This window comes from Rhinoderma darwinii, chromosome 3 (genome assembly GCF_050947455.1).
Source record: "Rhinoderma darwinii isolate aRhiDar2 chromosome 3, aRhiDar2.hap1, whole genome shotgun sequence".
In the NCBI taxonomy this organism is placed as follows: Eukaryota; Metazoa; Chordata; class Amphibia; order Anura; family Rhinodermatidae; genus Rhinoderma; species Rhinoderma darwinii.
Window position 1 is genome coordinate 28,265,902 of NC_134689.1, and position 23,265 is coordinate 28,289,166.

The 23,265-nt window shown below is 40.8% G+C and overlaps 1 protein-coding gene across 1 annotated transcript in view; it reads left to right on the forward strand.

Annotated features, from left to right (window-relative positions):
- FLT4 (fms related receptor tyrosine kinase 4) overlaps nucleotides 1-23,265 on the forward strand; it is a 212,944-nt gene that overhangs the window by 145,601 nt on the left and 44,078 nt on the right. Inside the window, exons 7-13 of the mRNA XM_075856190.1 lie at nucleotides 744-915; nucleotides 4,697-4,811; nucleotides 6,658-6,827; nucleotides 13,825-13,987; nucleotides 14,344-14,485; nucleotides 19,381-19,489; nucleotides 21,935-22,294. Of these exons, the coding sequence (XP_075712305.1) occupies nucleotides 744-915; nucleotides 4,697-4,811; nucleotides 6,658-6,827; nucleotides 13,825-13,987; nucleotides 14,344-14,485; nucleotides 19,381-19,489; nucleotides 21,935-22,294 (1,231 nt within the window). The remainder of the gene's footprint in view (nucleotides 1-743; nucleotides 916-4,696; nucleotides 4,812-6,657; nucleotides 6,828-13,824; nucleotides 13,988-14,343; nucleotides 14,486-19,380; nucleotides 19,490-21,934; nucleotides 22,295-23,265) is intronic.

A 23,265-nucleotide genomic window follows, 5' to 3' on the forward strand; every position in this document is an offset into this window, starting at 1 on the left:
CTACAACCAGCCGTCAATCACCGATGAGAGGGTGGGAAAGATGGGGAGAGGCTGGGGGAGCACTTTCCTTATGGATACACCGGACTCCTAACTATAAGTCCAGTGTATTATTTGATCGCTCCTATTAGCTAATATTATTTTTTCGTGCCATTTTGGCTAGTAGTGGAAAACGGACCTGTCCCTGTCACATGCTGCCCTTACCTAGGGCAGAATATTTAGGTGACAGATCCAAATTAAAGGGCTGCAGTTTAGTGTATATATATATATATATATATATATATATATATATACATATATATATATATATATATATATATATATATATATATATATAATTTTTTATTTTTCCTATTTTATTTTTTTAATGTTTTTTTTATAATGTAATTATTGCTCATGAATTAATCCAATCTTAAAGGATTACATAAACATTCCTGCTTTCTTCCGGAAACGGTGCCACATCTGTTTACAGGTTATGTGTGGTATTGCAGCTCAGCCCAATTGATTTTAATGAAGATAAGATGCAATAGCAGATACAACCCATGGACAGGTGTGGCGCTGTTTCTGGAAGAAAGCAGCCTTGTTTATCTAATCCTATACAACCCCTTGTACAGTTTTTTTCACTTGCCTACAACTGCCAGATGATGATATCTCTTCAGAAACGTATCCATCTGGATTAAAACATTTATATATACTATAATAGTGGGAAAAATTTACAGGTATCTTAACTCTTCATGTCTTTACAGAATAAGCGCTTAGTGACAGAGCACTCTGATCGTCTACCCCAGCAAGACCACACAGAAATGTTCAGTACCCTTACTGTGCCCAGTGTAAATAAATCCGACCTGGGGAAGTACGTGTGTCATGCCAAAAGTGAGAAAATGGAATACCAGGAGAGCATCGAGGTCATTGTGCACGGTACAGAATGAATGGGAAACGGTGCGGGTTACTTTGTGATATTATAGCTGAGCTATCAAAGCAGCTATTGTGGCCAAAATAGCTATAAGAGGAGGGGGTGGAAATTATAAAATACCCAAAACCTTAAATATTGGGAAATTATGATTTCTTTACTAAGTCATAAAATGCCATTCAGTGCACACAAAAAATATTATTTTTATTTTTTTTTAATATTTTACTTTTATGCTGAGATATGATCACTTGAAGTTATAGGCCCAAAGCCTGAGGCTGCACTGGTGTGAGATCCTGATGACAACATTTCCGGTTCTGATTCTAAGGCTAGATTCACACGAGCACATTACGTCCGTAATGGACGGAACGTATTTTGGCCGCTAATCCCGGACCGAACACACTGCAGGGAGCCGGGCTCCTAGCATCATAGTTATGTACGATGCTAGGAGTCCCTGCCTCGCTGCAGGACAACTGTCCCGTACTGAAAACACATTTACAGTACGGGACAGTTGTCCTGCAGCGAGGCAGGGACTCCTAGCGTCGTACATAACTGTGATGCTAGGAGCCCGGCACCCTGCAGTGTGTTCGGTCCGGGATTAGCGGCCGAAATACGTTCCGTCCATTACGGACGTAATGTGCTCGTGTGAATCCAGCCTTATAGTGTTGTCATGGAGAACTTGTGTGAATTTCATTTACCATCTAAATCAAGGTCCACATTCCAACTGGATTGAACATGTATGAGCATATGTGGCAGCATTGTAGTACATGATGATATGGATCCAAACCAGCAATGTTGTCATCAGAATATTTAATACGGTCTTTCCTTTTCACAACGGAATCACAGCCAGCACATAATAAATTATACAAAGTAGAAAAGATACTGGGAAATCCCATCATAGAGTACATACCGGCATAGTTCCAATATACGAATTAACACTGAACTATAAGAAGACTTTTCACAATTGCCTTGATCATCTAACTTGCCACTGAAGGATAAGGATTGCTGACATTGCTGATCGGTCGCTGCGATGTTCATAGAAATAGTAAAAAATCTCCACCAAATCTCAAAAAATCCTCCACCAAATATACTACCAATGGATTAAAGTTCATGTCCATTATTCTGTTTTTAGATCCGAAATTCGGGCTGATTAATTTCTAATGTATCAATATAGGGGAGCTCTAACTTCATAAATTACATCATTTTGGTGGTATATGCCACCAAAATGAGAGCTCACAGTATGTGGATTGACACAGCTAGTACTGAACTTAAAGAGGCTCTGTCACCAGATTCTCAAATCCCTATCGCCTATTGCATGTGATCGGCGCTGCAATGTAGAGAACAGTAACGTTTTTGTTTTTTTTTAAACTTTCATTTTTGGCCAAGTTATGAGCTATTTTATATATATGCAAATGAGCTTTGAAATGGACAACTGGGCGTGTTTTTTTTTTCGTATGTCCAACTGGGCGTGTATTGTGTTTTAAACTGGTCGTGTTTACTTGTTTTACTAACTGGGCGTTGTAAATAGAAGTGTATGATGCTGATGAATCAGTGACCAATCAGAATCATGCACTCCTCTCCATTTACACAGCAGCATCACGTTCTTACTAGAACGATGTGCAGCCACATACACAGACATTAACGTTAATAAGGTGTCCTGATAATGAATACACATGACCTCCAGCCGGGACGTCATGTGTATTCAGAAACCTGACACTTCTGAATCTTTTCTGTGAGATTTCCAGCAAGGGAAACGAAATCTCGTTTACCTCGTAATCTCGCGAGATTACGCGTGACTTAATGAGATCTCACAGAAAAGGTTCAGAAGTGTCAGGATTCTGAATACACATGACGTCCAGGCTGGAGGTCATGTGTATTCGTTATCAGGACACTTGTGTATGTGGCTGCACATCGTTCTAGTAAGAACACTATGTGCTGTGTAAATGAATGGAGAGGAGTGCATGATGCTGATTGGTCACTGATTCGTCAGCATCATACACTTCTATTCACAACACCCAGTTAGTAAAACAAGTAAACACGCCCAGTTAAAAACACAATACACGCCCAGTTGGACATACGAAAAAAAACACGCCGAGTTGTCCATTTCAAAGCTCATTTGCATATATATAAAATAGCTCATAACTTGGCCAAAAATGAACGTTTAAAAAAAACAAAAAACTGTTACTGTTATCTACATTGCAGCGCCGATCACATGCAATAGGCGATAGGGATTTGAGAATCTGGTGACAGAGCCTCTTTAATGAAAGCAGTGTAAATCTGTATGCAGTGAATTTCTAGTGGCACCAGAAGGTTGCCACGGTGACAGTGTGCCCTGCCTCTATGGTAGGTTCGCCACTAGCGCTAATCAATCTAGTATCATTTCAACTTTATCCCCTATTCAGTGGCGGCCCTTGTGCCCTGTGGGATACTCTCTGTTGCCGCAGCCCCCTAATATGGTGTACTGCCATACAGTGTAATAATAACCATACCATACAGTGCTGTACATTGTAGTTCCCAAATAACTGTGCCATATGTTCCATACAGTTGACATCACCTTAAAGTGCAAAAATTATACCAACATACCATGACCAAATAACAGCCCCATGCATAAAGTAATTTAATAACCGCTCTATACTGTTAATATTCAGTTGGGCCTCATGCACATAACCGTAAGTGTTTTTACTGTCTGCAAATACGGATCTGCAAACACGGATGTACATCCGTAGCCGTCCGCATTTGCGGAAGCGCCCATAGAGATCATAGAGACCGTGCCACATTTGCAGACAAGAATAGGACATGTTTTATATTTTGCGGATCATTTCTACGGCCAAAACACACATCTGTAAATATACGGAAATGTGTCTGTGGTCTATAGAAATGAATAGGTCCGCAATTTCATTCGGAATTCCGAATTCCGTAATTACGGATAAAAACTACGGTCGTGTGCATGGGGCCTGAGGTAGTGTTCACAAGCCTCATGTGCCAGGCCATCTGTGTCACCCATTTTGCAGGGGTGGCTGAAGCACCCTACAGGTCGCACACTATTAAGGCCGCCAGTGCACCTAAAGACTAGACTAATGTCATACATACATATAAGAAAGCTTTGAACGAAACGTTCTTTTACTGATGGCTATCTCCCCTGACTCCCCCATAAAAACATGCATGTTTAGGTTGGCAGGGCATGCATGTTTACTGCCAAGGGGAGGGGATAAGCGTCTGTCAGACACCTCTGGCAGAACTTATCTCTAAGGGGTACAAATAATTGAACATGTTGAAATCCTGTCAGACGGCTCTAATACATATTAGTTTATTGGATGAATCCACAGACATTTATGTAATGTGTACAGCAGGCTTAACGCTGACTATAGATTTAAGATAATAATTGGTAGATCCAGATTTTGTTATAAGATCTACCACTTTGGTTAATATATTTAAATGTACCAGCATACACAATATCAGAGATGTAATCGCTTAAATACAAGTACCATCACTAGGCACTGGCTGGGCTCAGAGGTTGGTACTGGGTTAAGCTGGCACCTGTATGTCCCCCATAGAAGTGGCCACTTCTACATATTTAGCTGATTCTGGGAGACCCTGGTGTACTGTTACTCTATGTACAATTACTGTCACATCTATCATGCTACTATTGGCAGTTTAGCGTTCTTCGAAGTTTAATGGCCGACCATTGCTGCTTATAACACCCTGTGGACAGAATCATTTTATTTTTTGCAACATATAAATTAACAAAGAGCCTTCCATTTCTCACTGGCTTTTTACCTTTTTCTTCCATAGAAAAGCCTTTTATTTCTGTGGAGACCAAGGAGAACACAATTGAGGCCACTGCAGGACACAGGTTGACAAGTATACCAGTGAAAGTCTCCGCTTACCCAACACCTACTTTTCAATGGTAAGATCCCACTGGTTTACTTGATGCATGGCATGTGGCCACAACTGTGTGTCATCTACTGCAATTTACAATCAGAGTATAACCTATAACCTAAATTTCGAGACCAGATTATTATCACTAAGAGCGATCAATATGTGATGTATAGACAAAGTTGCTTGGATAATTCCCTCTAGTTTCCCTGCACCTAGTTATCAGGCTACTGTCTTATATTGTTCCTTTGTCCCATTGACCAACTATAGGCTACCATATACAGCAGTCTGTAGTATGCTGACGGTCTATTAGGGCAACTGCAAGAAATTTAAATTCCTGTGGCTGCGATCACTCGTGACCAGGGACCCTGGAGGGAAGACAGAAATGGTTTTCGCTGCTTCTGTCTTCTCTGGTTTCACACAGACAGCGCCTAATGAGCGCCGTTGCCCCTTTTGATCCGGTGATCATGTGACTTATCACATGATCGCCGGGATGACGTTAGTGGGAGGATGCTGCTGGGTCTAACTAGGCCTAGCACAGTCCTATTAGTGACATTAGTCACTATAACAGGGCTGATTTCCTCAGTTACAGTGGGAAAAACATGGTGTAAAAGAAAATAATAAATTAATAAAACCCCCCAAAGATCTTTTCTGACCTTTAACTCCTTAGTGACCAGCCTATTTTAGGCCCCAATGACCAAGCTATTTTATCTTATTTTTTTCTATAGTCGCATTCAAAGAGCTATAACTTTTTTATTTTTTCCGTCAACATAACTGTATGAGGACTTATTTTTTGCGGGATTAGTTGTACTTTTTTAATGGCACCAGTTTTAGGTACTTATCATTGCAAGAATAGAAAGAAAAACAAAAAATTCTGCCCTTGTTCTATGCGTTTTAAATTTACGCCGTTCACTATGCAGCATAAATAACATGTTACCTTTTATTCTCTGGCACAACCTAATAGGTATATAGCCAGGGCAGGCCTGAGGGCCTTAATTAGGCCCCTTGCTGCCATGACACCCCATCGGAGGCCCGCGATGGCATTTGCGGGCCGCCGAAGGGTGCGAGAGGGAGCTCCCTCCCTCTGTAAACACGTTATATGCCTTGTTCGCTATTGACCGCAGCATTTAACGGGTTAAACGGCTACCGTTGGAGCAGGAGCCTGGCTGTCATCCAACAGCCGAGCCCCGGATCCAGCCTGCACGGGTCACCCGTGTAAGACTTAGATTAGGTTGCCGTGAAAAGTCGGCGGCCTAGCCTAAGGCCCCTTTAGTGACCACCATGAAAAGGCATATTGGTGGTCACTAAGGGGTTAAGGGACAAGCAATAATAATAAAAAAATAATAGTAAAAAAATAATAAATACACATAAAACAACCGCACCAAAAAAACATTTTTTACCATTATTTTCAAACTATAAGCCTAAAAGTAAAACAAAAAACAAAATGATGTGTATAAAAATTGATGAAAATAGAAACTTGCATTGCTTACGAAAAAAAACATTGCAAAAATCACATCACTAGCCCAATAAATAAAAACGTTAGAACTGATGCGTGCTAAAAATTGCTAAACGGTGTCTGGTCCTGAAGCCTCAAAAAAGTCTGTACCGGTTAAAGATAAAGTCTGGCTACCTGTGGCCACCACTAGAGGGAGCTTGAGAGCTTACTCCATACTGTGTTATTATAGAGTTCAAAGTAATATGCAGTAAGCTCCAAAGCTCCCTCTAGTGATGGCTGCAGGCCATTGTTGCTTTTAATTCTAGCCCTATGCAGGTGATTTAGAGCCCTGTATCATAAAAATTGAGCCCAAACTCCTATAAAGATGTGAAGTAATATGCAGGAAGCAGTGTAGAATGTCACCTATTCTTTTCGTTGTCAGGTATAAAGATGGAAGGCCAGTGGGCAGCACAAATGGAAAGTATCGACAGTCACTACAGTCTTTGCAGATAAGAGATGTAGTGGAGCAGGATGCTGGGAGATACACGCTGGTATTGAAGAACCAGCAGGCTGGGCTGCAGCAGCGGGTCAATGTACGAGTGGTGGTGAATGGTAAGCATGGCATAGGACAGTGACCAGACCAGATGTAAAGCTCTTGCACGCTGTATCTAACAAGAGACACATTGCATCAAGTGGGCAGAAGGTAAAGGTCTTTATATTTTGCCTTTTCTGTGCATACATTACAACTATATGTGAGATCGCAACAGAAAACATTCTGCTGACTTTATAGAATCACAGCTGGAAGTGATAATATTGCTTTTAGCAAAACCTCTGAAGGTAACTTTAACTATATGAATATACATTTAGTATGCCTTAAAGGAAAACTAGTTTGGTCAATATTTTTACATCTCATACTTAAAAACTTCATAAAATGTTGAGTAGCTTTGTAAATACTTTGCTTTACTTATTTTGTACTAATTTTGATTTGCATTATGTTTTCTTCTCCATTCACATTCAAAGCTCAATTTAGAATTCTGCTGGTTTCCGGTTAGTAAAGAGCAGTGCATTATAGGAGCTCAGCTGACATTTACACAGAGCTAAACTATTAGGTTAAATATCTGTCATAGGACTGGAGGTAAAATGCTGTCTGATATAGTGTGAATGGAGAATAAGCCATTAAATAACCTAAACAACACCTATATATTTAGAATGAAGCTGCCCCATTCCACTTATCGCTCAGTAATCGACAGTTTTTACTGGGTTAAACTCTGTGCAACCACTCATTTCCCCCTTCAGTGGCTGTTGCTGCACAGGAAATATAATATTACACTGCCCATTTAAATTAATAGGTGAACATGTAATATATGGTCATACCAAGTCCACCAGAGTGGTACTCCACCCTGGATCATAGAGGGGGTCCCCGAACAACACCAATAGTGCATGTGGACACGCATATATAGTGCAGCGTAGGCTATTATTAATGAATAATGTAGAGGCTCTTTTGTATACCTTGTGTATACCTCTTTTAGTTAATATGCAATTTGTGGGTTGTCTGCCATCTTGGTTCCTTCTTCTCCTCTGGTATGGTTCCCCTAATGCAGCCTACATTTCCCATCATGCTTCTGGTTTTGCGGTGGGGGCGGAGTATCATCATACTGCACTTGTTCTGCTCGGAGTCCTATCAAAGTTCAGCAAGCGATAGATTAGTGACATATAATTTCTGTCCCCTAACTACAGAGTCTGTGTATCATATGTGATGCAGCTCCACTCTGTCTACTCTGCACTCTGCTTGTGATAGGTTTCTCTAAGTCAGTTGTTACACAGGATATAGGGACAAGCAGCATCTCATACAAATACACTGGACTTTCTGCATATAGCACTCAAACATAGTATAGACAGGCAGTGTGAGTCAGGGGAGTTTTATAACTCTGTAGCTAATCATTGTATTTACTCACCTATTTTATTACTGCACTCCTGCTCCCTTAGATAGGGCAGAGATAATCTCTTCAACAGCACTAAATGCATTGGGGACATACAGTGGAACAATGAGGGTGGAGCTTGGTGGGGAGAGGTCTCAAAGTTGCCAGGGAGCTCTCAGGGACTCGATAGGTGTTAAGTTAGCATTATATGTGCAAAAAAAAAAATTGCCGGAGTGCTTCTTGAATTTTAGCACAAGATAACTAAACTAAAGCATGTGCCTGACATCTCAGTTCTGTCCTTTTTTTGTTAAGTCAAAGTTTTTTTAAGGGAAAATCCCCCCAAAAGGCACTCAGAGTCCATACAGATCTTTTTTACAGAGCCGTAGGCACACTCTGTAGTTTGGCGACTCTGTGTCTCCACTAGAAGCAATGCTTGCCTTTGTAATTTAACATGTGATGAAGCATGACATCATTTTTCTCATGGAATTTCTGAGAAAAATACTATGTGAGCCTTGTTAAATCGGAGGCACATGAAGGCACGGTATGGCCCCACAAAATTCTATAGGCCCCGTATCGGATCCATTCAACATGGTGTGTAATACTGTCAAGTGTATGAGCTCTAAAGTAAATGTCATTATATCTGCATTCATTCAGAATTGATCAAATTATTAAGTAAAGTTATGTTTTCATGACATTTAGTATTTAACATTGAAGTTTTTTTTAGCTAACTTACCAGAATCCCCTACAGTACAGCCTCCACATAATTGGTGAATTAACTTTTAATTGGTAAGGTTCCAAAATGACTATCATCCCTCAAGGTCGGATCTATACGCCATTCCTCTAGTATGTGATTGTGTACAGATGTTAAGTGCATTGACCATACCTGGATAATCTCAGAAGTTAACCTCAATTTCTAGAGGGCTTTCTATAGTCCCAATGTCCCTTAGTGCATGAACACCAGTTTTATGGGTCAAATAGAGTCTCCAGAGATCCATTTTTTGTATAGCTGGATGGATGTAGAGGACTAGCATCGAGTTTGGGGTTAAAATATTACTGCAGTTATTGAGAAAGTAGAAAGTGACAACAGGGTATCACAAATTATAGATTCATCTCAAAAGATATATATATATATATTATATATATATATATATATATATATATATATATATATATATATATATATATATATATATATATATTATATAGCTTGTGAGATGAATCTACAATTTGTAAATATATATATACTGGATATTAAAAGTCTACACACACTTTTTAAAATGCCAGGTTTTTGTCATGTTACAAAATCAGTCCAAAATGAATAAGAACTGTTCCACCTTTAATATCACCTATAATCTGTACAATTGTATTGAAAAACAAACTAAAAGCTTTTGGGGTGTAAAAATAAAAATAAATATGCACACCCTTAAACTAATACTTTATAGAATTAGCCTTTGACTTTATGACAGCATTTATTCTTTTTTGGTAGACGTCTATCAGCATGGCACATCTTGACTTGGCAATTGTTGCCCACTCTTCCTTGCAAAAGTGCTCCAAGTCTGTCTGGCATCTCCTGTATACAGCCCTCTGCAGGTCACCCCACAGATTTTCAATGGGATTCAGGTCTGGGCTCTGGCTGGGCCTTTCCAAATTTTTGATCTTCTTCTGGTAAAGCCATTCTCTTGTTGATATGGAGGTTCTGCTTTGGGTCAGTGTCGTGCTGAAAGGTGAAATTCCTCTTCATCTACATCTTTTTAGCAGAGGCCTGCAGGTTTTTTGCCAATATTGACTGATATTTGGAACTGTTCATAATTCCCCATACCTTGACTAAAGCATCAGTTCTAGCTTCAGAATAACAGCCCCAAAGCATAATAATGCCCCCACCATGCTCCATAATGCTGCCTCCACCACGCTCCATGATGCTGCCTCCACCACGCTCCATAATGCTGCCTCCACCATGCTCCCTAATGCTGCCCCCACTATGCTCCATAATGCTGCCCCCACCATGCTTCACTGTGGGGATGGTGTTCTTTTGGTGATGTGCAGTGTTGGCTTTGCGCCAAACATACCTTTTGGAATTATGGCCAAAAAGTTCAACCTTCGTCTCGTCAGACCATAACATGTTTCCCCACATGCTTTTGACAGACTTGATGTAGGTCTTTGCAAAACATAGCCGGGCTTGTATGTTTTTCTTTATTAGAAAAGGCTTCTTTGGTACCCTTCTCCTGACTGATGCCTTTCAACAATCAGATCCCTTTGATGTGTTGTAAGCTCTTTACAGACCATGGCTTTTGCTGTCCCATTCAACAAGAAAATGTCAGAAAAATCCTAATAAAACAGCTGAACTTTATATGGGGTTACTCCGAATCACTTTAAATAATGGCAGCTGTGTACTGACTACTATTTAACATGAATTTAAATGTGATTGGCTAATTCTGAACACAACCACATCCCCAGTTATAAGAGGGTGTTCACACTTATGCAACTACATTATTGTAGTTTTTATAATTTTCCCCTCTACGTGATTTCAGTTTGTTTTTCAATGGAATTGTACAGATTATGGGCGACATTAAATGTGGAAAAAGACCTGAAATTATTCATCTTGTACTGATTTTTTGACGTGGCAACATCCTGAGGACGCAGATAGAAGTGAATGTGGCTGTCGCTAGCATCGGGTCCCCCTCCCTACGCCACCGGGCATGAGGGAGCCTATGCGGTTCGGGCGGCCATGGGCCCCCTGGGAGCCTTGGGCACCACCCTAATGATGATCTGCCACCGTACAGTATACATATAAAACAAGCACTTATATAAATTGCACTGACAGCATTAGAACATGGTATCTAAATTAAGAACATGTGAAAACCCTTATGATAAAGAACACGTCTGCTCTAATCATTCTTTTAACATGTGTTTTATATCAGCACATGCCACTGTCATACATGTGTTTCTGATCATCTTTTCCGGGTCACCTGAGGTTGTACATTGTAACATTTATGATAATTGGACGTCATGTCATAATGGTCGTGTTTCTGTAATTGTCAGTTCTTGATAATGACAGTATGACTGTAAATGTCTTGTAATGATGTAAGCTTCCAATAAAAATCCTTAAAGAAATTTCTATAAATCAGAAAATATTTGTATGTGTCATATATAGAAGCTTATTGAAATAACATTTTTTAAGTTCATGTGGCTGAAAAACAGGATAATTGTTTCAGAGCAAATGTTCAGTATGTCAGCAACTCTTAAAGAGCCTTATAGCTGTTGGTGGAAAAATATCATGGACCTCTGGACATAAGAACTTACACATCATGTGCGTAGCCCCTTGCACTGTAATGGAGCCCATGGAGGAAAGGGCATAAGCTCAAATCCATAACCCCATGCCCCGTACCCAGTGCAGGGTGTCAGCCTGCACAAGATTTCCACTTTACAAGGTGAAGCAGCATGAGGATCACAAGATACTTGTCACCTACAAGGGATGGGAATGACAACAATAAAGATCGGGCTCTCCTGTCACTATTAAAGATGTGTGGAAATGTGAACCACCATCAGTAGGGGTCCCCTTTATGACATTGCTATAAGAACTTCTTCCTATAGATAGAGTATTGGTAACTTCTTAAAAGCTATTGGAACAGGAAAGCAACTCTGTGAGCAGAGTTGGGCTGACCCACCAAAGTGGGCCCAGACTCTTGCACAATATGGGCCCCAAAGATCCAGCAGAAGACAACCACATTTTAAGCAGACTTTGGGGCCGGTTACTTGCCACTAGGGTCAATTTCTTATGTTAGAACGGTTTTCAAAGAGATAGGCCATCAATTATCTCTCTGGAAAACCCCTTAAATTCTCAAATAACCTATTCGACCTTATTGATGTCCTCTGTGATAAAGCTAGTCCAATGCTAGTTGTAAAACATAGTAGATTTTTTTTTCCCAAAAATTCAGGAGGAGAAAAGAAAATTCAAACAGTTTTTGTGTGATAACACAATTATCATTATTAATATTTTGCTGACTCACACTCATAAACAATGAATCTTTTCTTTTTCTTTTCTAAACCCTCTTTACCATCCAAAATGAATATAAATCTTTTGATAATATTTTGCATCGGGGTCTAGTGGTGTATCTATAGGGGACACATGGGTTACAATTACAGAAGTGTGATGATGTTCCATGAGAATTACACAATAATGTAATAACTTTTATTCTTTTCCTCGTTTGAGTCGTTAATGTGCAGTGCTGGCAGCTCGGCTATAACGCCCAGCACCGAATATTTACAATGGCGTGAACATGCAGGCACAGAAGACACACACTCCCTAGGGCCAATTTCATGGAAAGTCAATTAACCTACTAGCTTGGTTTTGGATGTGGGAGGAAACCAGAGTACCTGGAGATGTTACACTTTGTTGGATTTAAACTGAGGACAACTGAGCCACCATCAATTGCGATTGCGGCATCTACACCAGCAGTCCCGCCACTGTGAACTGCCAGTGACAGCCATGGGCCTCCTAAAGGCCTCTGCGGGTATAGTGAGGGCATACCTTGGGTATGAAAAAAGCAGTGAGGCAAAACAAAAAAGTATGCTGCATCCTAAAGGCCAAAAATGTCCACTTCCTAAGGAAAAAACAGAGCCATACTACCATTTAAAGGCTATGTACACCGATGAAAGCGTGTTTTGGTTTTTTTTGTTGCTTTTTTTTTAAAATGTGATTTTCAGTGTGATTGGTGCAACTTTGTAATAAGGCTGGATTCAAACGAGCACATTACGTCCGTAATGGACGGAACGTATTTCGGCCGCAAGTCCCGGACCGAACACACTGCAGGGAGCTGGGCTCCTAGCATCATAGTTATGTACGATGCTAGGAGTCCCTGCCTCGCTGCGGGACAACTGTCCCGTACTGTAATCATGTTTTCAGTACAGGACAGTAGTTCCATGGAGAGGCAGGGACTCCTAGTGTCGTACATAACTATGATGCTAGGAGCCCGGCTCCCTGCAGTGTGTTCGGTCCGGGACTTGCGGCCGAAATACGTTCCGTCCATTACGGACGTAATGTGCTCATGTGAACCCAGCCTAACATTTTATAAAAAAATTATTTTAACTTTTTGAGATACAGCTGCTTTGTATCTTGTATACAGAGCAGCTGTAACAGCTCGATTCTGCGTGTCAGAAACACGTAGGACCCGCTCACACTGAACGCGTCAGTCCCACTGACCTGACCGATACAGGTTTCAGCGCTAGATACAGGTGCTCTGTATATAGGACACAAAGCAGCTGTATCTCAAAAAGTATAAATAATTTTTAATAAAATGTAATTACAAAGTTACACCAAACACGCTAATTTTTTTATAAAAAAACAAAAAAAAAACATTTTCAAAGGTGTACATAGCCCTTAAATGAATATTTCACTTTAGGATATATACAGGATGCTACACAAAATGAAATCCTTGTCAAACAACTGTAAGGGGAGTTGCGCTGGTCCGGATTTTGCACTAGGATCCTTACGCCACATCTCTACTATAAGATATATGAAACCATGTATGTTGCTCCCTTTATGAATTGCCTATGTCCACAGGTTTTAAACATGGTTGTAAATGCGAAACATGTGAACACACAAATTGTACATGCTGTATAGAATATTGCCTCTAGGAAAGTATTGTAACCGATCTACCATATCCTAACTTCATTGTTCCATTGTTTTTTAGTTCCACCTCAGATCCATGAGAAGGAAACTTCACCACCAAATATTTATGCTCAAGGTAGCCGACATCTCCTGACCTGCACTGTATTTGGGGTACCGCTTCCAACATTTATCCAGTGGCAATGGCGGCCGTGGACACCATGCAAGATGTATGCTCGGCGCAGCGTGTATGTTAATAATCTGCCTTTGCTGTAGTAATTTTTTCACCCTAAATACTGCCTTAAAAAAAACAAACACTGTAGTAATACAGATAAGAATCAAAATTCATTAAAGGGGTTATCTGAGGCTTTTTTTCCAGAAACAGCACCCCTCTTGTCCATGCCTGTGCCTGGTATTGCAGCTGAGTTTTTCCGGGCTGCAATACCAAACACAACCCATGAACAAGAGTGGCGCTGTTTTTTAATAGAAAAAAATTTAATATCTGTTTTAACTTCTGCTTTGTACAAAAATTATAAATTTTAATTATCTAAAAAAAACAACTTTATTTATTGTCCTATTATTTTGGGTTATTTCCACCTTGCAGACCACATCAAACATCAACCCCTAGGCAACAACGTGACAGAATGCCTGAGTGCCAAGACTGGAAGAACGTGACCCTGGATGGCGATGTGAACATTATTGAAAGCATAGATACTTGGAGCGAGTTTGTGGAGGGGCGGAATAAGGTATCCATAATGTCTCTGGGTGATATTCCCTGATTGCCTTGCACTTCCTAAAGTCATCCTGGCAGGAACAATCATGAATTATTGGGGAAGTCAATTATCCGCAATACAACAACATAAGCGTCTGCACTCAATCTGTTCTTCAATCAAGGAAATGCCCAAAAAAAAAAATCATAGTGGCAAGCAGAAACACCGGGGATATTCTCCTGGGTTAAAAGTGCAGTTAGAATTATAGACAGTAATTACCCTGAACTATTCATTGCATCTTTCAGTATGGAAATACCAGCTAAGCATAAAAAATAGTCAACTGGGAATGATGTTGATTTACCTGGATTCATAAGTGCACAAAAATAAGTAGGTAAATCAGTAAATTCATAACAATAAAATAAAACATTTTTTTTGAAGAAATGAAAGGCTATGTAAATTGTTGTCGTTTTTTTTAAGGAAATGTATGTGTTAGATGTTTTTCAACATGGTTAAATTGACATTAAAAATTTTCTTTACTCTTTGCGATGCAGCTTCCATGTATGCACTATACATAGAAGCTGCATAGCGCCGCTGTAAGTCAAATCCCCCAGTTTAGTTGACAGCTGCTCCAGTGTGCCTTTGACACACGGGATAACTCTTATTGGTATTAAGGTTATCCTATGTGTTAGAGGCACACATATTCCGCAGTCGGTCGAGCCGTCACTGATGGATTCGACTTACAGCGGCGGTATGCAACTTCTATGTATAGTGCAAACATAGAAGCTGCATCGCAAGAAGTAATATCATTTTTTAATAAATGTGAATTTGAAACATGTTTAAAAACACCTAAAAAAAAAAAGGCTACAAAAGTTTACATAGCCTTTAAGTAAAAAATAATAAATTAACGTAAGATGATGTTTTGACCACTATAATGAAACGTCTCAATATATTTTAATAGTCACATAAGGTTAGGAAGTTATTTACAGCTCTATTCACACTTACATAATGGCTTCCGTTATTAAAGGAGCCATGACAGTGAAGACAAATCCGTTGTGTGGTGGATCCTATTTACTTCTAATGGGTCTGGCAGGTTTCAACGCTATTCTGTAACTAAAAGAGCAACAGAAACCCAAAGGATGGCGCTTAGTTTTAGGGTTAAGAGAGCCTAAAAAGGGTCATCACATTATCTGAATAAAATTCATAAGCAAAGGTCATTCTATTCTTATTATCTTATTAAACTTTACTATCGATTTATTATCAGAATTCAGCAGGAGGAATAAATCAGACTATTTTCTCAGTATAGGACCTTATGAATGCAAACGTATTATGGTACAACCTCCAAACTATGGGGCCCTTCTGTACCTTTCTATGCCTCTCAATTTCAGTCAAAGGTTGTGTCCATCAGATGATGTGTTACAGAGCTACTTTCCGATAGAGGATTACTTCTACAGGAGCCTATCTCTGTAATCCACCGCACCATATGGCGGCACATGGAGTTCCTACATTTCTTTAGTATGGATCTGCAGGTACTCTGTTTGCCTCATTGCAAGGTCTGTACACAGCTCGACCATGTGCATGAGGCCTAAAAGAGAGGTGGTGGCGCTCTGAGTCTGCCCCACGCCAATACAGTTAGTTGTGGAAATATTGGCGACCTATTCCTTCATTAGGAACATATAGTGTGACTGGCATTTTTCATGGTCGTAAAATATGGGCCTGTGTGCAGCAGCAGTGGCAGGTATTGTAGAAGGTGTCGGGACTGCGCTTTTATAAAGGTTGGCTTTTGTCAAGCGCTATTGAGTTCACGTGCTAAAAGCTCCTTAAAGCAATTGAGTTTTATTACAATGAATGTTGTTGAAGATTTATGCAGCCATTTAGGTGTTTTTTGCATGTGTACTTTTTTGAGTTCTTTTAGAAAGTTTGCAAATTCAAAATAGGTGCATATGGCCAATGCAGAGCATATTGCGGATTAAAAAAAAAATGCAGCATGATCTAAAACTGGATCAGAACTACACATCAGATAGATGCAATATGTAACTGGGAACTCGTAACCTCCTATTCACTAACATTGCAATCCCGTGAAAGATGGGTATGCATCTGGTCATTGCAGAAAATTAGAAAAACTTCCAGAATATCACAATCCATTTCCCCCCCCCCTCCCCCCTCCCCCCGTGAGCTGAACAGGACTCTGGACTCCAGACATTTTACCTACTGTGATACATTGTAGCAGACTATTGGACAGGAGAGCGATTTGTGGTGACGTATTTAGCTCTCAGACGATTCTCTAGACTGGATACAAATTGTACCAAACTCTCAGTATTAGGTCGGGACAGGTTCCCAGATTCTGCATGTAAAAAAAAAAAAAAAGAGAGAGACAATTCACTGACAGCAAGCAGAGACCTTGGCAATAGTGAGGAATTGAAACACAAAGTGTATTAGAAAGCTGTAATACTTTTCATTAGACAATGATTGAACATTATTTGCATATATTTCTATATCCTAAAAGCCCTAAAAATATACTTTCACTTACAACTCTACCCTTTCGAATAGCCGGAGTGCTGTTTTTCATAAGCGTCCCTATAATTAGATCTTGCCGTTTTTCCTTTTGCGAGGAAAGGTCCGCAGCATGTAGCAGAGCGGCTTCCTGTTAGGATACACGGCCATGTATGTGTCTGTCTCCTAGTGAGGGACCTACACTAACATTTGTGAGACCTGCTGACCTTTCTGTGCTCCCTGGTGGGCTCATGTGTTGAGTGGACGCTCTGTGACTAAGTACCTGCTTAAAGAGCATAAAATTAGACTGAAAACACTAACATTTAGCAGACAAAACCAGTTTCCTATTTCCTCGCCTCTTCCTGTTATCAGACCGCTCCTGCAGGTTGCAATTTTCCTGTTTTTTGTCACACATCTGTTCCCTTCAGGGAGGGACGAGCTGCTGAAAGGTCTGAATTGTCATCTCCTTCAGCTTTTAATGAAATAATTCCCAAGTATTGCGCCATGATGATACAAGTGTATGTCACACTGCCAGCCTGGATGTGGAATAAAAATTAGACAGCATTGTAAGACTTATCAAGTCAACTAAAAAAAAATAAGCTGAAGATTTTAAAAAGGCCGAACTGGCCCAGAGAACCAGAGGTCCATCCAGTGGGCCAAGGTCCAGATGTGAAAACAGGGCCCATGGATAATAAGGTTTATAAGATCTAACAGAGAAAAACCCCATGGCATCTCTTGGGACTACTAAAATATGTGCAACTTGCCCTGATGGCCCGGGCACCAGGGGCTTGCCCCCCCCCCCCCCCCCCCCCCCCCAATCCCACGCTTAGTGCCTGAATTTATGGGAAGGCAACTGTACTGGATCCAGCTACATTCCCTATTGTATTGATTGGGTGGTGTTCAGTAAAGGTAACCTGTCACATTGAAAATCCAGTCCATTCTGCAGGCAGCATGTTATAGAGAAGGAGGAACGGAGTAGATTGATATGTCTTTTTGTGGCAAAAGTTTAAGGAGAACCTGTAATTTATTAATTTAATCTTCTACTAGTTCTGGGCTTAGGAGTCCAGTGGGCGGTCCTATTCAGTGATTGACAGCATTCACTGAGTGTGATTACAGGTATAACTGTCAGTCACTGAGTAGGACCGCCCAATGGACTCCTAAGCCCAGAATGAGCAAAGTTTTAGATCAATAAATGACAAGTTATACTGAATCTTCTGCTACAAAAGATACATATTAATCTACTCAGCCCTACTTGCTTTATAACATGCTGCCCGCAGATTGGACTACATTTTCAATGTGACAGTTTCCCTATAAGCAATTGTCTGTGTTATTTTGACACTGTATTATTATATTATTCAGGCGCCATAAAAAGGTAGGGGGCAATAAAAGATACTGCATGGGGCACTATCCAACCTGGCCCTGTCTATGGTTAACAGTGGAGCAGATCAAATGCTGATAGGGTTTGGCTTTTTTTTTTTTTTTAGATTTATTCACAAATAAATTCAATAAATAAATTTTTATTCAGGACTGGGATGTTGGTCCCAGAAACCCGAAGCACAAAATAGTAGTGAAATGTGAGAAAATATTACCACTAGAACACCCACTGACGAGGAAATGTAGTATTACGTTACATTGATTCAAATAAAGGCCGACCATGTAATAAAATATATGAATACACAACCGTGTAACATATGTCCGCCAAAGTGGGAGCCATAATTTGTTATCAGTGCTCTGCTCTGGTTGATAGAGGGGGCCCTGAGCAGGGATCCCAACCTATATAATGTTCGAATAGCCCAATAGGGCACATGGACCTCTGCTCTCTGTACTGACGGAATAAGGTGCCATAATTGAAATTTTTATTATGTTGACTGTGCTAGGGAGAACAATCAGAGGGTATTTGCCTTCCATGGTGCTAATTTTCAGGGTATGTGCACACACACTAATTACGTCCGTAATTGACGGACGTATTTCGGCCGCAAGTCCCGGACGGAACACAGTGCAGGGAGCCGGGCTCCTAGCATCATACTTATGTACGATGCTAGGAGTCCCTGCCTCTCTGCAGGACAACTGTCCCGTACTGTAATCATGTTTTCAGTACAGGACAGTAGTTCCACGGAGAGGCAGGGACTCCTAGCATCGTACATAAGTATGATGCTAGGAGCCCGGCTCCCTGCACTGTGTTCGGTCCACTACTTGCGGCCGAAATACGTCCGTCAATTACGGACGTAATTAGTGTGTGTGCACATACCCTCACTATTACCAGAATCAGTCCTGCTAGTGAAGAGAGTGATTTGGATGACAGAAGTACTGTATATTAGCAAATTTACCTAAATTTGTGAAGTAGCCCCTAATTTTGGGCTTCGCTGTAATATAATTTCAGACAAAACGGTACGGCTTGAAACTGTTCTAGTTTTACATCTTTTCTCTTTTTACATTTCCAGACTGTGAGCAAGATGGTGATACAAAAAGCCAATTTGTCTATTATGTATAAATGCTCAGCTGACAACAAAGTCGGGAAAGACGAGAGGCTCGTATACTTCTATGTGACAAGTAGGTAACTGTTGGAACATAAGAAAATAAGAACAGTTTATATGTATATATTACTTTTATTATTTAAGTTCAGTAAGTTGATTAAGTACAATATAAGAATAGGGGGAAACTGAGTTAAAGAGGCTCTGTCACCAGATTTTGCAACCCCTATCTGCTATTGCAGCAGATCGGCGCTGCAATGTAGATTACAGTAACGTTTTTATTTTTTAAAAACGAGCATTTTTGGCCAAGTTATGACCATTTTTGTATTTATGCAAATGAGGCTTGCAAAAGTCCAAGTGGGTGTGTTTAAAAGTAAAAGTCCAAGTGGGCGTGTATTATGTGCGTACATCGGGGCGTTTTTAATACTTTTACTAGCTGGGCGTTCTGACGAGAAGTATCATCCACTTCTCTTCAGAACGCCCAGCTTCTGGCAGTGCAGACACAGCGTGTTCTCGAGAGATCACGCTGTGTCGTCACTCACAGGTCCTGCATCGTGTCAGACGAGCGAGGACACCGGCACCAGAGGCTACAGTTGATTCTGCAGCAGCATCAGCGTTTGCAGGTAAGTAGCTACATCACTGATGCTGCTGCAGAATTAACTGAAGCCTCTGGTGCCGGTGTCCTCGCTCGTCTGACACGATGCAGGACCTGTGAGTGACGACACAGCGTGATCTCTCGAGAACACGCTGTGTCTGCACTGCCAGAAGCTGGGCGTTCTGAAGAGAAGTGGATGATACTTCTCGTCAGAACGCCCAGCTAGTAAAAGTATTAAAAACGCCCCGATGTACGCACATAATACACGCCCACTTGGACTTTTACTTTTTAACACTTGGACTTTTGCACGCCTCATTTGCATAACTACAAAAATGGTCATAACTTGGCCAAAAATGCTCGTTTTTTAAAAATAAAAACGTTACTGTAATCTACATTGCAGCGCCGATCTGCTGCAATAGCAGATAGGGGTTGCAAAATCTGGTGACAGAGCCTCTTTAAGGATTGCACCACCCTGGGCTAATCACATCATCGTCTCCTGAATCCTCCATACTCTGGAACTCCCTACCCCAACATATCAGACTCTTTCCCACCAACCAAACCTCTAAAGTGTAACTAAACCTTCAACAAACTTCTGACATGTCATTGTGACATGTCAGAAGTTTTGATCAGTGGGGGTCCGAGAACTGTGACCCTTACCGATCGCTATAGCGATGCGGCAGAAGCGCTCGGGTGAACGCTGATACTTCTAATTTCTGATTGGCTTTTTTCGGAAAGCCGATGAAGCAGTGTACGGGCCCATAGACTTTTGTATTGAGTCCGTGCACCGCTACATCGGCTTTCCAAGAAAAGGCGATCAGAAACCGAGAGGTTCAGCGCTCACCCGAGCACTTCTGCCGCTTCATTCTAGCGATCAGTGGGGTCTCAGTGCTCGGACCCCCACTGATCAAAACATCTGACATGTCACCATGACAAGTCAGAAGTTTGTTGAAGGTTTGGTTACCCTGTAAAGCGACCTTAAAACCACCTTTTCAGAAAAGCTAACAACCTGCAATTACCCTGCTGCCACTACTCTACCGGATGAACAGCTTCTACCCTCACCTACTGTCTCCTTCCCCCATCCTTTGTAGGTCGTAAGCCCTCGTGGGCAAGGTCCTCTCTTCTTCTGTACCAGTTGGTCATTCATTATGCTCATGTTTATTGTACTGGTTTCTTTTGTCTCGTGTTATGTTCTTAAACCCTTCTCCTTCATATGTACATAGCCCTGGAATGAATGGCTTTAAAATAATAAAACAAAAATAATAGTAATATTTTCCTAAACCTGAATAACCCCTTTAAAAGGTGTATTATGCAGCTGAAAATTAAGTGGCATCTAGTGGTGAAACCCACGCATATATATATATATAAAGGGAGTCTGTCACGACTCTTGCCCACCACACCGCTAACACTACTAGATAAGGCTAGAGAAGACGAATGTGATCATACCAGTGTTGGCGATCAGGCTGCAAACCACACTAGGGAGATTAACTTTTAATCCTCACGCGCTGGCTTCTCCGCTGTAACCCCCCCCCCCCCCCCATCCTTCCCCCTCTGCTCTTGAGTGATGTCTCTTGGATCGATCGGTGTGTGAAACTGAGGACCAGTAAAGTCGTCACTCAAGAGAGGATGGGAGGGGGTTACATCTGGTTTGCAGCATGATTGCCTGCATAGCTATGATTAACCTTTTCTCCTCTACCCCTAGTGGTGTTAGCAGTGTGGAGGGGGGGGGGGGGCAAAAGTCGTGACAAACTCCCTTCAACATTTTGTAACACAACTGAAGGCTGTCTTTTTTTTTTTTTTTTTTTAACATCTAATAAGTTAGGAAATGTCAACAAATTCGTTTGCACTATTCCTTTGCACAGTATTTATAAACCCCGCCATCCAGTATATTTGACTGCACTTCATCTCTATAATAAACACAATTCTTCTTAGCAATTCCAGATGGCTTTGCAATTGACCCTGAGCCTTCAAAGGAGCCAATAGAGGGACAGAACCTGAGTTTGAGCTGCCTTTCGGATAAGTACACTTATGAGAACATGCAGTGGTACCGACTGAACCTTCATACACTAAACGACGCTGAGGGAAACCCACTTGTATTGGAATGTAAAAATGTCCACCAGTATGCAGACCGCATGGAAGGAAAACTGCAGCACCAAGAAGGATCAAGTAATGCAACTCTGATACTCAATATCCCAAATCTATCAATAAAGGATGAGGGGGCTTATGTCTGTGAAGTCCAAAACCGTAAAACGCGTGAGAAGCACTGTCAGAAGAAATATATATCTGTACTTGGTGAGTAATATATTGACATTATTTAAAATATATGCAATGTTTCCGCCAAGCATCACTTTCCAGCAAGGAAAGAGTTACATGTCAAACATGTTGAAGGCTCACCTAGGAATAGTGCGATTCTTCATAAGGCCAGGATCACACACAGTTTCCATGGAGTTTTTGGCTGAGTTTTTTTGCGCCATAGCCAGAAGTGGATCCAGAATATAGGAAAGGCAGAAAGAAAAGACTGATTCATCTCCTTTCATGTCCACTCTGCGTTTGGCTAAAAAAAAAATTGTCAAAAAACTGCACCAAAACTGCGTGTGTGATCCTGGCCTAATGAAGTTTTCTCTGTGGCCCGCAGTTACAAGTATAATTTTGGCAATGTATAAATAATCACTATTACTGACTATAAGTTAACCATAAATCCAGTCAAAATGATCTTCTGATGTATCAGATACATTGGTGAAGTTTCCCGTCTCAGACCGTCACTGATATACTGAATGAAAGGGCTTCATAGAGAGATCAAACCCTTTGATACTGCTGTGAGATTTCTGATACTGCACATCTGACACAACATCCTGAGCAAAGGGCCATCTTATGGCACCAGCCATATCAATTATATCTGCATCCCCCATTTCCGCCAGTGCCCCATGGTACCCCTGATATCTTAAGAGATTACCAACACCTGGCCATCGATGTGACCTGCTTTTTACTCAGAATTGTGTGTCTGATTTCCAGTAATAGAAAGCTCTGAGCAGTGCCAAAGGGTTTTAAGGACTTCTTAAAATCAGAGAAGAGATTGCAGACGTCACCAATGTGATATTCCCACATGACATATCAGAGGATCAGTTTAAATGCTTTTCCCCTTTAATAACCATAATTCCATCAAGTTGTATTCTCGCAAAATATGTTCCTCTACCCCATTCTCTAAATATCAGACCAGACAATGGGGTTAGATATGAAACCAATACTACTTGTTTTCCTTTTTT